Raw genomic sequence first — 16,902 nt, 5'->3', positions numbered from 1 at the left:
TGTGTGGTATACAGTGCATCCGGAAAGTATTCACAGCGCATCACTTTTTCCACATTTTGTTATGTTACAGCCTTATTCCAAGATGGATTAAATTAATTTTTTTCCTCAGAATTCTACACACAACACCCCATAATGATAACGTGAAAAAAGTTTACTTGAGGTTTTTGCAAATTTATTAAAAATAAAAAAACTGAGAAATCACATGTACATAAATAAGTATTCACAGCCTTTGCTCAATACTTTGTCGATGCACTTTTGGCAGCAATTACAGCCTCAAGTCTTTTTGAATATGATGCCACAAGCTTGGTACACCTATCCTTGGCCAGTTTCGCCCATTCCCATTTGCAGCACCTCTCAAGCTCCATCAGGTTGGATGGAAAGCGTCGGTGCACAGCCATTTTAAGATCTCTCCAGAGATGTTCAATCAGATTCAAGTCTGGGCTCTGGCTGGGCCACTCAAAGACATTCACAGAGTTGTCCTGAAGCCACTCCTTTGATGTCTTGGCTGTGTGCTTAGGGTCGTTGTCCCGCTGAAAGATAAACCGTTACCCCAGTCTAAAGTCAAGAGCGCTCTGGAGCTGGTTTTCATCCAGGATGTCTCTGTACATTGCTGCAGTAATCTTTCTCTTTATCCTGACTAGTCTCCCAGTTCCTGCCACTGATAAACATCCCCACAGCATGATGCTGCCACCACCATGCTTCATTGTAAGGATGGTATTGGCCTGGTGATGAGCGGTGCCTGGTTTCCTCCAAACGTGACACCTGGCATTCACACCAAAGAGTTCAATCTGTGACTCAATAGACCAGAGAATTTTGTTTCTCATGGTCTGAGAGTTCTTCAGGTGCCTTTTGACAAACTCCAGACGGGCTGCCATGTGCCTTTTACTTAGGAGTGGCTTCCGTCTGGCCACTCTACCTTACAGGCCTGATTGGTGGATTGCTGCGGAGATGGTTGTCCTTCTGGAAGGTTCTCCTCTCTCCACAGAGGAGCTCTGATAGAGTGACCATCAAGTTCTTGGTCACCTCCCTGACTAAGGCCCTTCTCCCCCGATCGCTCAGTTTAGATGGCAAGCTAGCTCTAGGAAGAGTCCTGGTGGTTTCGAACTTCTTCCACTTATGGATGATGGAGGCCACTGCGCTCATTGGGACCTGCAAAGCAGCAGACATTTTTCTGTAACCTTCCCCAGATTTGTGCCTCGAGACAATCCTGTCTTGGAGTTCTACAGACAATTCCTTTGACTTCATGCTTGGTTTGTGCTCTGACATGAACTGTCAACTGTGGGACCTTATATAGACAGGTGTGTGCCTTTCCAATTCATGTCCAATCAACTGAATTTACCACAGGTGGACTCCAATTAAGCTGCAGAAACATCTCAAGGATGATCAGGGGAAACAGGATGCACCTGAGCTCAATATTGAGCTTCATGGCAAAGGCTGTGAATACTTATGTACATGTGCTTTGTCAATTTTTTTATTTTTAATAAATTTGCAAAAATCTCAAGTAAACTTTTTTCATGCTGTCATTATGGGGTGTTGTGTGTAGAATTCTAAGGAAAAAAAAAAAAAATTGAATCCATTTTGGAATAAGGCTGCAACATAACAAAATGTAGAAAAAGTGATGCGCTGTGAATACCTTCCGGATATACTGTACATTACACTTTTAAAATGCATGTGATTAAAGGTGAAAAGGTGCCTCTAAGAGAAGACTTGGCACTTTGCATTTCATAAATTTAAAAAAATATATATTGATGGTACTTATTATATTTTGTCAGCAAAAAATAATAATTTTTATTTAGCTTCACTAAAGCCAGGATGAAATACTTTAAAAGCACTGTAAAATTTCAACTTTCTTACATTCTGAAATGGCAAAAGGTGTCTCTCCCCTCTCATCACTCGTGAACAGCTGCATATTTTTAAAATTGCACAAAGCTGTTTCCATAGTAGTTAGTGTGGCTATCTGTTCCACTCTGACATTAAGTGTTGCACTCAATAAAGACTAGTAGCCAGCAGATTTTTAACTGTTGATTAGCAGATCTTAATTTGACAAAGGAAATCAAGATTAATAGTGACCAGATTCCCCTCCCCCACCAAAAAAAGGACATTATGTGCAACACTTTACAAAGCCTACACCTGCCTTAAGATTTATTACAAATATTTAAATTCAAAAGCTAATGAATGCATTTCTGTTCTTTAAAAATAAAATGAACAGCAAATCACAAATTTCAACTTGCCTTTAATATGCACAAGAGTTGAAAAGGGAAAAAAATATAATGAGCCACCTTAAAGAGAAACAGAATCTAAAATTTATAAAAAAGATATAAATAATCAGAGGCCAAAATGGTATATATGTCACATTAAAACATGTTTCTTGCGCAAGTAAAATCTTGCAATCTACATAAACTTGTATCAGTGTCTGATACAAGGTAACTTCTACTCTTTAAAGTGGCTCGGTCTAAACTGATAGATAATTCAAGAATGAACATCTGCCATAGTTTTTCAGTTTTCATCAACTTATAAACAGCTAATCCAGAAAGCTCTGACTGCAGTCTTATCCGAACATCTTTGTAGTAGTAGCAGCCAAAACATAACTACATTAGTAAATGCAACTGTTTATCCCTTTACAAGAAATGCACTGGGGAGAAAAAGAAAACACATTTTATCTCCATTCACAATAGCAACAAAACTTTTTTCCAATAAGGGTATCATCTTAACAAGATACACACATTAAAACAGAATTCCCTGTTAACTTTAACAATAAGTACAATGTTATCCTGCACAATGAACTTGATGTACAGGTAGCAGCCACTGCAGCTTTTACATAAGCCTTAATTTAAACAATATAATGTTTGAACAGTTAAATTGACTTTTAGCATGTAACCTACAGAGAAACCTATATATTGTATTGCCAACATTAAGAATCATATGATTTTCACCCTCGTTTGTGATGTTTACGGAGAGAGAGAAGCACTGACTGCAATTTTTACAAACTTGTGCAAGACTTAATTACTGCAAACTTGGAAGCTCCACAGAATAAACTCAGTGAAATTCAACCATCATTGCTACTTGCAATTTCAGCAAAATTAAAATATACTTTATATACTAATAACAAACCTAAAATGGATATAAAAGCAAAGTGCTAAAAAGCAAGATTCTTATAGATGGACAAAACATTTTCGCTAAATATAAGAGGACAATTGCTTTCAGTTTAGAAAATCCAATTCAGAAAATCCCATGTGGATTACCTTAAGAAATATAGCCGAATCACAGGCTGAAATGGTGGTGGTGTTTTACTTGGGCAAAAGTTTTCAGGGGGAAATCTTTCCTGAAAACATTGTACACTAGCAGAAACATCCATTTGTAAAGGTGGATTTCACCGTAACAAAAAATGAATTCTACACATTTTATCCTTCTAATGTCTGCAATGATGCAGGTTCACATATTATTCTGATGTTTGTTCATATTGTCATTCTTTCCTTATTTTGATTTTTAACTTCTGCTGTTGTACAATCAATAAACGTGGTTGTGGTGATAACAAAAAGGTTCAGTCTCTTCCAACTTCTACAAAACTAAGTGTTTCAGTACTTCCAAAAACTTGTGTCTTTTCATCACATAGCATCTAAAATGTCAACATGAACACTTACTTATAAAGGGATTACTGTAAATGAACAGCACATGATATCGGGGTGAAAAAGCATAAAAAAAGCACATCAGGATTTTCTTCTGCACTGATATGATGGAATATAAAATGAATTTGTCAATTCATGCACATGGATCCTCTGGCTTCTGTAATAGCTCATTTGGCAAGTGCAGATGGACTGATATTAGACTTTAGTTTTTTTTTTTTGTTCTTAGTTAAATTCTGTTTTAGATTTAGAAGCACTAGCTGAAGATTAACACAAGTCTTCAAAACTTCAGCACATGTTGTGGTTAATAAAATGTGTGTGGCATTTCAGAGTTGACACATGTAGCAGAGCAGCTGTAATATACTTCTTAAAATTTAAATTCCTTGGTTTGTAGATTTGAAGTTGGGTCAAAGTTGAATGTTCCTCCCTGAGCTGGTTCAGGAATGAGGCTAGGATCTTCATCAATCTAAGTTTAAAAGAAACAAAAACAAGTCAGTTGTCAGTGCACTTTATAAAAGCCTCTTGGTGTGTTTATGACCATAAACTTTCATTAAAAGATGAATCAAACAATTTGATAAGTAAATACAATACTAACAGTATAAAGTTCAGACAAGAAAAGAGAAGAAAATATCTTGAATCTTGAGCAAGTTTTATAGGCTCATACTTAACAATAAACTTTGATAAAAATGTACTGCGTTACACAGTTGTAATTTGGTCTCTTTGTCACCATATATTCATTATTTAGGTGTTTACGAGTTGGAAAAAAAATTGCTTTATTAGCCTGTAATAAAGAGGATTTACACCAATCAAATGTACCAGGGAAGCAGTGACCACTACCAATATATTGCTTTCTTTTGGAGGTAAATGGCTTTTTCTAGATTAGATACCAGGGGCTCGACAAGGAAACTAATCTGGGATGAGCATCTACTGTATGTGATCTGGATGAGACGCTGCCAGTTTATTTTAAAGTGACTGTGCTATGCGATTTCCTTTTATTCCTATAATCTACTACTGCTTCATCAACTGGAAAATGATTACTTCAAACACAAGGATATAGTGTGTATAGATTGTGACTGGACCTCAAGATTATGTCACTGGTTCGCACTGTTTTTTGTTTTTTTTTTTTGGAATTTTGCTAATTTAAGAAAGAGGGAGTGAATAGGCTAGACAAAATCCACTGTAAATAAAGATTTTCATCTTTACTTAAATAGTATCTAAAGGCAAAGGTGACATACTATAAAAAACATGTCACACTAACATTTTGTAGTCCACTGTATAATTTAAATAAACATAAATGAAAGGTATATATTCGGAAAAAGTAAACACATTCCTACATTTATCACTACCTCAAACTCTTAAAACACTTGGAAAGAGATGCAAATATTAAAAAACCATAAAAGAGGATCATGAAGAATCTAGTTTTATTTAAACCTCACGAATTTAGATTTCCTCGCTGCTGATAAAAAAAACTCCCAAAGGCTGTCAAAAAGAAGATTATACTGTAGATGCCTATGGGATTTAAAAAGATCTCCAAACAAACCATTCAACTGTGTGGAAGATCACCTACAACTGCAGAAGATTTCAAATAACTGCCAACTTGTTTAGGCCATGCTGCCCCCAAAAAGTTCACGCCAAGAGAAGAACAGAAGACACTGAAAGAAGTCTCTAAAGAGAAATTCAGAATTTCACCATGGGAACTACAGGCACTTTGGCACAAATTAGATCTATATGGGAGGTGTGCCAGAAGGAAACCTTTGGAGTCTGGGCAAGAGTACAGTTCGAGCATGAACACCTAAGCAAATACCATAAATTCTGGAAAAATGAGCTCTGAAGGCAAGGATACAATTCGCCACAGTACCAGAATACATATTTGGCAAAAACCAGCGACAGCATACAAACAGAAGAACCTGAAATCAACTGTAAAGCATGGTGACTGAAAGGTTATGGCTTGAGTCTGCTAAGCTGCATCAGGGACTGTGCGGCTCATTGTCACAGAATCCACTATAAATTCTTTATAGTACCAAAGGGCGTTTGAGAATACCGTGAGACCATCCATTTAAAAACTGAAGCTCAACTGAAAGTGAACCTTGTAACATGACAATGACCCTAAACAGATCAGTAAATCCATCAAGGAATGGCTGAAACGAAACAGAGGGTTGTGGAATGGTCAAATCAAAACTCAGAATCCCACTAGGGTGTTGTAAGGGTTTTTTAATCAGGCTGTGCATGTAACACACACCTCAAAACATCACACAGCTAAAGGAATTCTGCATGGATGGGTTGTAAAAAACTTTCTTTTAACCACTGTCACTTATAAGAAACTCCTACTTGAGGTTATTTCTAACAAAACTGACAATCCCAGTGAAGGAAGGGGTGCAAAATCACTCAATTAATCATCAGTTTTCCCCTCAGCAATTCTGGTACTTAAAGCAACAATAAGTCCTCCCCAAGGGTCACCAAGTTAAAAGTAGAGTAAGATACAGTATCTCAATTTAACTTTCTGGCTCGGAAAGCAGAAATATGAAGAGATCTGTACAATTGATGAAGGAAGTTCATAAATCTGCAAAGTCTACCTCAACACATACACCTTCTCTGTTGTGGTCTAGATGTGGTCCAAAACTTACTTTCATAGTTAACCCAGACATGTTTATTGCAATAAACAAAATACAATTTATTTATAACACAGAGATAACAGAAAATTGATATATTTTTATAATACGATTGCTTCAGCTTCTTATGGCCACACTCTTTCGGCCCTGGGAATCTGTTGTAAAACAGAAGATATGGCCAGGTTGAGAGCTATAAGCTTAATGGGAGAATTGATAAGTTAGGGTGTATTTGACTTTTTAAAGAAAGGAATAGAAGTCTTATCATTGTTTTTTGGATGCACACAAGAGCCCATCCTCTTGGTTGACCACTGGTGCAAACATTAGTTCATTGATGTCATTAATCCTTGAATTATGGACCTTTGTCTGAAGTTAGGTGTCTGGCTTGTACCTCTTAGAACTATCCCAGAGTACTACTAGGACTGGGATCAATTATCTTATCATATCAGGAGTGAAGTCAGGATTTAGTACTGGGACCCTGTCATACAAACTGGCATGAACAAGATCTGGCCCTGGTTTTTAAGCCTGGACGTGTAATAGCCATAGCAAAACAATAGATAATGTCAGTCTGTCTAACATCATCCATTAGAGCCAAGCATGTACTTTCTTTTTCTCCCACAGACAGAAATGGCATATATGTTCATTTTTCATAGAACAATGACTGCAAAGTCAAAATTTTAATTATTTATTTTTTCAATTACATTTATCTAAGGATACTGTTTAAATAAAGATCAAATCTTCATATATCTATAAGTTAAAAAAGAAAAAACATTTCTTTGGGTATATGTACTTATTTAGAGGAGTATATTGAGTATATATAGTAAATGTAGCCTATTAACACAGCTGCGGAGCAAACTGTTAGAGCAGGAAGTTACTAAACTAGCAACTACTTTGAAATAAATTAACCAAACCCCACCAAAGAGGTGTCTAAATTTAAGTAACCATTAAGTAAAATGCAGGCAGTTAAGAAATCTCCTAGCTACAGTGACAGTCTTCTTTGTCCCGAATTAGAAAATACTGCAACATTAAAAGAGTTACAACGTTAAGAGTACAGTATTCCATAAAATGTGAATCACAATAAAATACTCAAACTCTTAACAGCTATATGTTGCATCTATCCTTGGCCTTATAGGGTTTCTTGGTACTCACAAAGGAAAAATTACAGCAAATTATCTTTGCTTGTAAGAATCTAAAAAGCCTTGAGTGGTGTAAACATGTATATTACACAGGTCAGCTAGAATATATCTGTAGGTATCAAAGACTGTTCTTCCATAGTGCATTGTTCCTTTACAACAGTGTATTAAAATCTGCTGAATACAGCATTCATGTTAGGTGATAATTCAACATTTGAAGCATGTAATGTAACTAAATATTTTGGATTTTCCATCAGTGGCACAAACTCAAAACCAAGCAAAATTACAAAACCAGAGTTTGCTTTTTACATTTACAAATACCTATTTTCACCTTCAGCATTTAGTTGCAGATTGAAAGAACTGCAAACTCATATATGCTCTCTACAAGTATATAAAATATGTACATGACATGCATTTCTCACTCTTGATGTTGACATTAATGTTCAGATCTGAAAAGATGCAAAGTGATTAAATCCATAGAAAATGCTCACATCATCTCCAGAGAAGTACTGGTCAATAATTTCAAAGGCTAATTTGTAGATATCTTCATTTTCATGCTGCTGCAAGTTTTCGATTTTCTCCAAACCTGGAAAAAATAACAATAAATAAACAAATGCAAATAATCTCTTACAGTGAAATCTTATAATATATAATTAACTATTTAAAAACACTTTCTAAGTTGTACTGAATATAGCTGTCACATCTCTGATTAGTGTTTTATGCTGAAAAGAAATAGTAAAATTTGTCTCAAGTACACAAAAAATAATTAATAAAACAAAGGAGAGTGAACAGAAAATTATCTTAAATACTCAAATATGTCAGGTTTATTAAACACTTACTTTTTTTCCCCCCAAAATATTCTTAAACATATGTATATATGCTGCAAGTGTTATCTCAACTATAGTTCAGATATGATGACTACAGGCATTGCTGCCCATGGTGGTGGCAAATACAGAACAACTATGTGTTGTTGAATATCAAATCAGGTCAGGTGGGGGAGCATGCACTGGTGCAGTGCTTTGCTGCACCCACCACATGACAAAACAGCTCAGGATCCTGGTTGGCAACCCCCCAGGCAGACACATGGTCCAGTCCCACACACTGGAAAGGAGCCTCTATCTACTGCAGCCAGGTGTTACGTGGGCTTCCCCTTGGTCTGTTCTAGCCACTTGGGTCCTCAAAAATAAGGATTCTACGAGCTGGATCTCTCTCGGGGAATCGCGGCACATGGTTGTAGTGCCATAACTGACACTCTCTTACAATGTAGGTAATGTGCCTCATTTGGGACTCCACGAGCAACTGCTAATTCAACACAAAGTCAAACCAGCGGTACCCAAGGATTCTCCAAAGAGACATCTCAGGTCACTGAAAAGCGTCCATGTCTTGCAACTATATACCAAGACAGGAAGCACCAGGACTCTAAAGACTTTGCATAGATATCAGGAGTACCACACACCCCTTTCCAGCAAACTCATTACCCTGCTCCCCATCAGCTTTCCCAATCTGTCTACTGACTTCATAGGAAGAGTCACCAGAGACATGAATATCACTGCAGCAGGTCAAAAATGCAGTGTAATCTGTAAAGTCGGTTCCATCAGCCACTGTGACTGCTACTCTGATGAACAGATTCGGATGTGCGTAATGCTTTGATTCCTCTGTAAGTAGGACGTGAGTCACTAGAAAAAGATGGTGTGTCACTTGCTCACAGATTCCTCTAACAAACACCTTATTAACTGTCCTTACAGCCCTCACAGCCATCCTTCTCAGTTCCCGGTACAGACTGGGGTTGCCATCAAGTCATGCACTACAGCTCCTCTTGATGATATCCAGAGTGCCCTGCGAGATGAAACGCCTCTTTCTGGGAACACTGGTAACACCAAATATGCTCTGTCAAAATTGCATAGAAGCTGTTACTAAAAAAGGCCATGTAAGGGCTCTTAAAAATCAAAGGAAAATGGGGCCGGAACCAGATATATTTGTACCTGCAGACCATTGCCACCTCACTCTGTCTTGACGCTTAGCTGAGGTCAAGGATCATGATTTCCATGGTGAAACAGTGTGTAACACGAATAAAAATTAGAGACTGTTCATTTCTTTGTAAGTGAATAAACATAAAAATTCAGCATTGGATCAAATACTTATTTCCCCCACTGTATATATACACAGTATATATATTACACACGATTTGATTGACTAGTTTATGACTATTCAGATATTCAAATGTAATTGGCAACTTCCTTACAAGCATGTGAAATCTGTTTTACATAAACGGCAACAACTCTCCTTTTCTGTTCTATCTTTCCTAATAACTGTTCCCATCTACGCTTGACATCAGAAAATTAAATATACTTCGGATGAATTCTTTAAAACTCACTTTCTAAACCATCCAAAGGTTTTATACGAACTATAAATTTGGCATATTGTTTAAGACATCTATTTTGTGCAGGGCAAAAGTAATTTTTTCCAACAATGCTCACAGACAGATTTCACTTTTTATTGACTACATCAACATTCCAGTGAGTTACAAGTTTACATGCACTTTGTAATTAATTGTGCCTTTAAACAGCTTGTAAAATTCAGAAAATAATTTCAAGCCTATAGGCAATTAGCTTCTGTTGGATGTATGTCAAGGCCTACCATGAAACTCACTGCCTCTCTGCTTGACATAATGGGAAAAATCAAAAGAAATTGCCCAAGACCTCAAAAAAAAAAAAAAAAAAAAATCTAGTTCATTCTTGGGATCAATTTCCAAATGGCTGAAATTTATGAATTTCAGCTTCACCTGTACAAACACCACACAGCCATCATACCGTTTAGGAAGGAGATGCATTCTGTCTCCTAGAGAATAATGTACTTTGGCACGAATAATACAAATCAATCCCAGAATAAACAGCAAAAGGACCTTGTGAAGATACTGGAGGAAACAGGCTGACAAGTATCCATATACACAGTACAGCGAGTCCTATATTGACACAACTTGAAAGACTGATATGCAAAGGAAGAGGCTCTAAAGCCACCACAAAAAGTCAGACTGGAGTTTGCAATGACACATGGAGACAAAGATCCTACTTTCTGTACAAATATCCTCTGGTTTCATGAACCCAAGATTGAAGTGTTTGGCCATAATGACCATGGTTATGTTTGGAAACAAAAGAGTGAGGCTTGTAAGTCAAAGAACACCATCACAACGGTCAAGCATGGGGGTTGGAGCATCATGTTGTCAGGGTGCTTTGCTGCAGGAGGGACTGGCATACTTCAAAAAATAGATAGCATCATGAGGAAGAAAAATTATGTTGATATACTACAGCAACATCTCATCTTTCATTGGAACTAAGGGGACAAGCCCAACTCCTGAAAAACAACCCCACATCATAATCCCCCCCCCCTTCACTAAACTTTACACTTGGCACAATGAAGTCTGGCAAGTACCATTATCCCGGCAAAACCAGACTCGTCCATTGGATTGCATGATTAGTCACTCCAGTGGACCTGTCTTCACTGCTGTAGAATTCAGTGGCAGTGCGCTTTACACCACTGTATCCGACGCTTTGCATTGCACTTGTTGATGTAAGGCTTGGATGCAGCTAGATACTTAGTCATGGAAACAAATTCCACAAAACTCTCTACACACTGTTCTTGAGGTAATCTGGAAGCCACACGAAGTTTGGAGGTCTGTAGTTATTGACTCTGCAGAAAGTTGGTGACTTCTGCACACTGTGTGCCTTAGCATGCGCTGTCTCCACTGTTATTTTATGTGGCCTACCATTTCATGGCTGAGTTGCGGTTGTTCCCAATTGCTTCCACTTTGTTATAATACCACTAAAACAGTTCGCCGTGGAATATTTAGTAGCAAGGAAATTTCACGAAGGGAAATCGCACAGGTGGCATCCTATCACGCTTGAATTCACCGAGCTCCACAGAGCAACCCATTCTTTCACAAATGTTTGTAGAAGCAGTCTGCATGCCCAGGTGCTTGATGTTATACACCAGTGGCCATGGAAGTGATTGGAACACCTGAATTCAATGATTTGGAGGGGTGTCCCAATACTTTTGGCAATAAAGTATACCTTCTCAGTACTGGTCCTCAGTCTGACAACTCCTTAAATTTTTATTACAGAACTAACAAGCTGCCCTTACGTATATCATTTATTCCAACAAGAACAATGCAATGGCAACTGGATCCACCCACGTGCAGGCCAAGAGCCTATCCACCCTTCCAGGGAGGAATCCTACCTTTTCACCCAGAAGGCAACACACCTAAGCTTCAATCCTCCTAATAATCGAGTCTTCCACCATCACTAACACAACTCTTTCTGGGGACATATTTTGAGGTGGCCCATTGGGACTCCCCATGCCTGCCTACCACATCAGAGTCTTCAGAGACACCATCAATCTCAGCTCTGCAAAGACCTTCCAATTCTGGGGTTGATGACCCCAAACAGTGTGCATCTTTTGCCTTGCAACTGTGACCCACCAATCTTTGACTGGTCTGGAGTCTCCTTCCATGCCACTTAGATGTTCACACTATGTCGCACCCGGACCCGGACACCCGGACCAGGTAAGCCAATTTTCTACTACAGCACTGGCCAGCCAACTCCTCCAGTTCAGTGACCTGAGCTTATGATGATGGATCAGATGGCATCTCCTGAAGATGCAGCCTGCAAGGACTAACTCCTCCATGCCATCCTTCAAAATGTCCAACATTTAATCAGGACCTGCATTGAACTGGCATCATTTTTAAAATTTTGTTTTTGATTACTCAACCCTTTTAATTAAATTTAAATGATTTAACTTAATTAGAATGGATAAATTAATACATTAAAGAACTACTAGCTATTAAACACCTTCTGGCCCCCTAAGCTCCTGTAATACTCTGCAGCAAAAACACTTGATTTGTATCTTTCTTTGATATTTATTAAACTTCACTTTTCCTTATTTTCTTTGCAAACTTTGTGCTTCACTTATTACTTCCTTATTTTGAAGCTCTCTGCTTACACCGTTTTTATTCCTTCAGATTGATGAACCCTTACACTGTTTGCTTGTTAAAAATGCTAACTTTCCTGACTGCCAAGAACTGTTCTATCAAGTAAAATTTCTATTCGTTTTAACACTACTTCTTTCTTAAGAAATTTGCTTACTAAATATCCATCTCTAGCTATTTACTTATTCTCTTGTCTGTTTCTATTGCCATTGAAGCTCTCTTTCAAGAAATAATTCCAAATATTATCAGTATATACAATATTTCAATACTGAACACCTTTAGATGTTTGGCATAGAAGTTTCCTATAAACAGCATTTAATAAATAAATTACAATAACACAGTATTGGAAACTTTTTTTTTTTTAAAATCATGTTTGGATTTAAATGTACTTTATAAAAATTAAAAGAACTTTAGGTTAATGTTGACACATATCAAATACATAACTGTATCCAAAGAATCTCTAATTAGCAAATTTAATGGAAACAATACACCCAACTGTCATACAAAGAAAAAGCATTGAAAAAAATATAACCATAAATTACAATGAGTGTGAAATTCCACCCTACCTCCACACTCTTCTATTATCTCAGCTATCGTACTAGCTTCATCACCAGCCATTATTAAAATGTTCTTCAGTCCATCCAGTACTACTTGAACTACTTGTGAATCTTTGACAGCCAGTAGGTTACAGAAAGGTGGGATGACATTCTGCTGTACAAGGTATTCAACCTGAAAATAAAATCAAAAAAAGGTTTTTGATTTTAGTATAGGTTATCCCTTTTAAACTGGATAACCCCCCAATAATTGTAATATATGAATAATGCAAACATAACACATTGGACAATTAACACCAGAATTACCAGAGCCTACGAAAAAAATAAAAATTCTGGCCCACCTTTAATCCCTTCACAACTCTCATTCAGCATCTATTGTCTTGTAACTGTCTTGATCAACACAAGCAGCCTGTTATAATATTCACCGCAAGAAGTTATTAAGAATTTCTCCCAGCTCAAGCCTTGATTATCTTGGAGTAAAGTGATGGACTTTTGGAGGGGAAACAGATTGTTATTTGGAACACATGCATTTCATGTGTGTTCCGTGTCTACAACAATCTATGTAAACACATCGTTAAAGCAGAAATGTTTTTCATGTTTTAGTAATAAATGACAAAATGTACACATGAAGCCTATAATGTGTGAAGCCTGAAGTATTTTTACCGTTCATCTAATGAATACACTGAGTATGGCTTTACCAAAACAATCATTGATGGCGAATAAAGTATCCATTATTCGAGTATGTAGAGCGGGATATATATATACATATATATATACCCGCGTATCGCAGCGGAGAAGTAGTGTGTTAAAAAAGGTAGAAAAAGAAAAGGGAACATTTTAAAAATAACGTAACATGACTGTCAATATACAGTATTTGTTTTGTGAGTGTTACTGAGTGTTGCTGTCATCAAGGATTTGATTATCATTATTTCTTTCAATCAGGCTCGTATTTGTAGGATGTGTTGTGTTCAAGTTACATTCCGTGTTTGTCAATCGTTGTAAAGATGACAGGTTTCATTCATCGATTCGTTTCTTACTGCATCAATAAACAGCTCGTCTTCTTCTTTATCTGAGACCTGACACACTGCATGCACGGGTTTTTACACTGTCTTCCTTTAGCGGGACATTGACTTTTTCCACCGTGTGCTTTGTTTCCACAGTAGCTGCATTTATGAATATGCTTATCAGACGCTTCATATTTTTGCTGCCTTTTCAATTGTGTAATTCGGTTTTGTTCAGCTCTTTGGAACTGTTGCTTTTATCTGTGCACGCGTCCAGTTCACGTGAGCCACTCGGTGTACTTGCATCGAAGGTTCCCAGCTGTGCTGGTGCCATCTCGTGCTATGTCCATAGCTTTATTTAATGTTACCTTAGTCCTGGCACTTAAAACTTTCTCTCGCAGTTTCGCTGAGTTTGTGTCAAACACCACCCTGACCATCTCATCTTCCTCTCCATAAGCACAGTCCTTCACCCGTGAATATTTACCCGTGGCAGTTTGCTATTGGATTGCCGCTGACGGACGACCTTATATGGGCAGGCACTAAATTACAAACGCCAGCGCAGCCTGTCTATGAACTTAATTTAAAGTGTAGGTTTACATCGTGCTTTGTTTCCGAAGTAGCAGAACTCATGAATATGGTTGTATATGTCACTCGCTCGCTTCTTATTGTTTCGCTGCCTTCTCAATTATATAATGCATGTTTTCTTGAGCGCTTTTTTGAGGTCTTCCTGGTTTTCTATGTACTGCGTGATTACGTGGGAGGCGTGATGATGTCACACTAAACTCCGCCCCCACGGCGTTGAAGCTCATCTCCATTGCAGTAAATGGAGAAAAACTGCTTCCAGTTATGACCATTACGCGTAGAATTTCGATATAAAACCTGCCCAACTTTTGTAAGGAAGCTGTAAGGAATGAACCTGCCAAATTTCAGCCTTCCACCCACACGGGAAGTTGGAGAATTAGTGATGAGTGAGTGAGTGAGTGAGGGCTTTGCCTTTTATTAGTATAGATGTACAATATATGATATATGATGTACAATGTACAGGTGTGCTGTGTGTGCACAGGTATGTACAGATATGTACAAGGAAGGGAGGAGGAGTAGTGTAGAGGATTAAGTGTGTGGATGTGAAGGTTCAACGGGGGACTGAGTTCAGAAGTGTGACCGCTGTGGGGAAGAAGCTGTTCCTAAACCTGCTGATTTTAGTTGGAAGGCTCCTGTAGCGCCTTCTGGAGGGAAGAAGCTGGAAGAGTTTGTTGGCTGGATGAGAGGAGTGCAACGAAGAATGCAACGAGCTCGGCGTAAACATCTCTTCTTGTGAACGTCCTCAATGACCGGAAGTGGAGTCCCTATGATGCGTTGTGCGGTTTTTTTCACCACCCGGTGCTGTGCCTTGCGGTCAGCAACAGAGCAATTCCCATACCAGGCTGTAATACAGTTAGTCAGGATGCTCTCTATCGCACAGTGGTAGAAGTTGCCCAGTATGACAGTAGATAGTTGGCTCTTCTTCAGTATCCTCAAGAAGAAGAGGCGCTGATGGGCCTTCTTGACCAGGCTGGAAGTGTTGTTTGTCCATGACAGGTTCTCCGAGATATGTATCCCCAGGAATTTAAAGCTGGAAACCCGTGGTGGGTGGTGGGTGTCTCCCTTCTTCTTCCTGAAGTCAACAATGAGCTCCTTGGTTTTGGTGGTATTCAGGAGCAGGTTATTTTCAGCGCACCACGCAGCTAAGTGTTTTACCTCCTCCCTGTAATTAGACTCATCGTTATCACTGATGAGACCGATCACCGTGGTATCGTCTGCAAACTTGATGATGGAATTGGATCCATACATGGGCCTGCAGTCATGAGTGAAAAGGGAGTAGAGGAACGGGCTCAACACGCAGCCCTGTGGAACGCCAGTGTTGAGTGTAATGGTGGTAGAGCAGTTATGGCCAGACCTGACATGCTGGGGTCTGTTGGTCAGGAAGTCCATGATCCAATTACAGATAGAATTATTGATACCAAGATCCACAAGTTTAGTGATCAACTTGGAAGTGATGACTGTATTAAATGCTGAGCTGAAGTCAACAAACAGCAATCTTGCATAGGTGTTCTTATTGTCCAGGTGTGAGAGTACACCGTGAAGCGCTGTGGATACAGCATCCTCTGTACTCCTATTGTTACGGTAGGCAAATTGGTGAGGATCCAGTGTGGGGGGCAGGCATGTCTTGAGGTGTGCCAGTACCAGTCGCTCAAAGCACTTTGAAGCTATGGGCGTGAGTGCTACAGGGCGGTAGTCATTCAGGCACATTGGTGATGAGTGTTTCGACACTGGCACTATGGAGGTGGTTTTGAAGCATGCTGGCACTGCTGCCTGGGCAAGGGACAGGTTGAAAATATCCGTGAAGACCCCTGCCAGCTGTCATGTTTGGACGCCAAAAATTTGTTTGGAATATGACTCGCATGCTACCCTTATTTACCTCTCTTGAGACAAAGCCACGACTGCCCACGAGCGTCAGTTGCTAGCATTCAGTGAACAACCCGTGCTATAACTCCAGCTCCTGTCAAAGGCCAGTTTTAAAATAAATAATCACCGCGTTTATGGCTTAGTGATTCTCGGGGTGATTTGTGCGTTTCTCACCTGTGCAGAGGTGAGAGACCATCAGCATTCGTGATTTTTCCTGGGGCTGCTTGCTGAGACAGACAGACAGACAGACAGACAGACAGACAGACAGACAGACAGACAGACAGATAGATAGATAGATAGATAGATAGATAGATAGATAGATAGATAGATAGAGTACTTTATTAATCCCAAGGGGAAATTCACATAATCCAGCAGCAGTATACTGATACAAAAAACAATATTAAATTAAATAGTAATAAAAATGCATGTAAAAGCAGACAATAACTTTGAGTAATGTAAGCATTTACTCCCCCGGGTGGAATTGAAGAGTCGGCATAGTGTGGGGGAGGAACGATCTCCTCCGTCTGTCAGTGGAGCAAGACAGTGACAAAAGTCTGTC

The 16,902-nt window shown here is 38.7% G+C and overlaps 1 protein-coding gene across 3 annotated transcripts in view; it reads right to left on the bottom strand.

Moving 5' to 3' along the window:
- Window positions 1-2,216: 2,216 nt before the first annotated feature.
- The window catches only part of kpna3 (karyopherin alpha 3 (importin alpha 4)), a 255,305-nt gene continuing 240,619 nt past the window's right edge, over window positions 2,217-16,902 (bottom strand). For all 3 annotated transcript variants that reach the window (XM_039744890.1, XM_039744893.1, XM_039744891.1), the window contains 3 exons: window positions 12,910-13,072; window positions 7,854-7,948; window positions 2,217-4,089 (listed from right to left, as the gene is read on the bottom strand). In XM_039744890.1, the coding sequence (XP_039600824.1) occupies window positions 3,991-4,089; window positions 7,854-7,948; window positions 12,910-13,072 (357 nt within the window). In that variant the 3' untranslated portion in view covers window positions 2,217-3,990. The remainder of the gene's footprint in view (window positions 4,090-7,853; window positions 7,949-12,909; window positions 13,073-16,902) is intronic.

The sequence above is a fragment of the Polypterus senegalus genome, chromosome 2 (genome assembly GCF_016835505.1).
Source record: "Polypterus senegalus isolate Bchr_013 chromosome 2, ASM1683550v1, whole genome shotgun sequence".
In the NCBI taxonomy this organism is placed as follows: Eukaryota; Metazoa; Chordata; class Cladistia; order Polypteriformes; family Polypteridae; genus Polypterus; species Polypterus senegalus.
The sequence above is the reverse complement of the archived record's forward strand: the minus strand, read 5'-3'. Positions and strand labels throughout refer to the sequence as shown.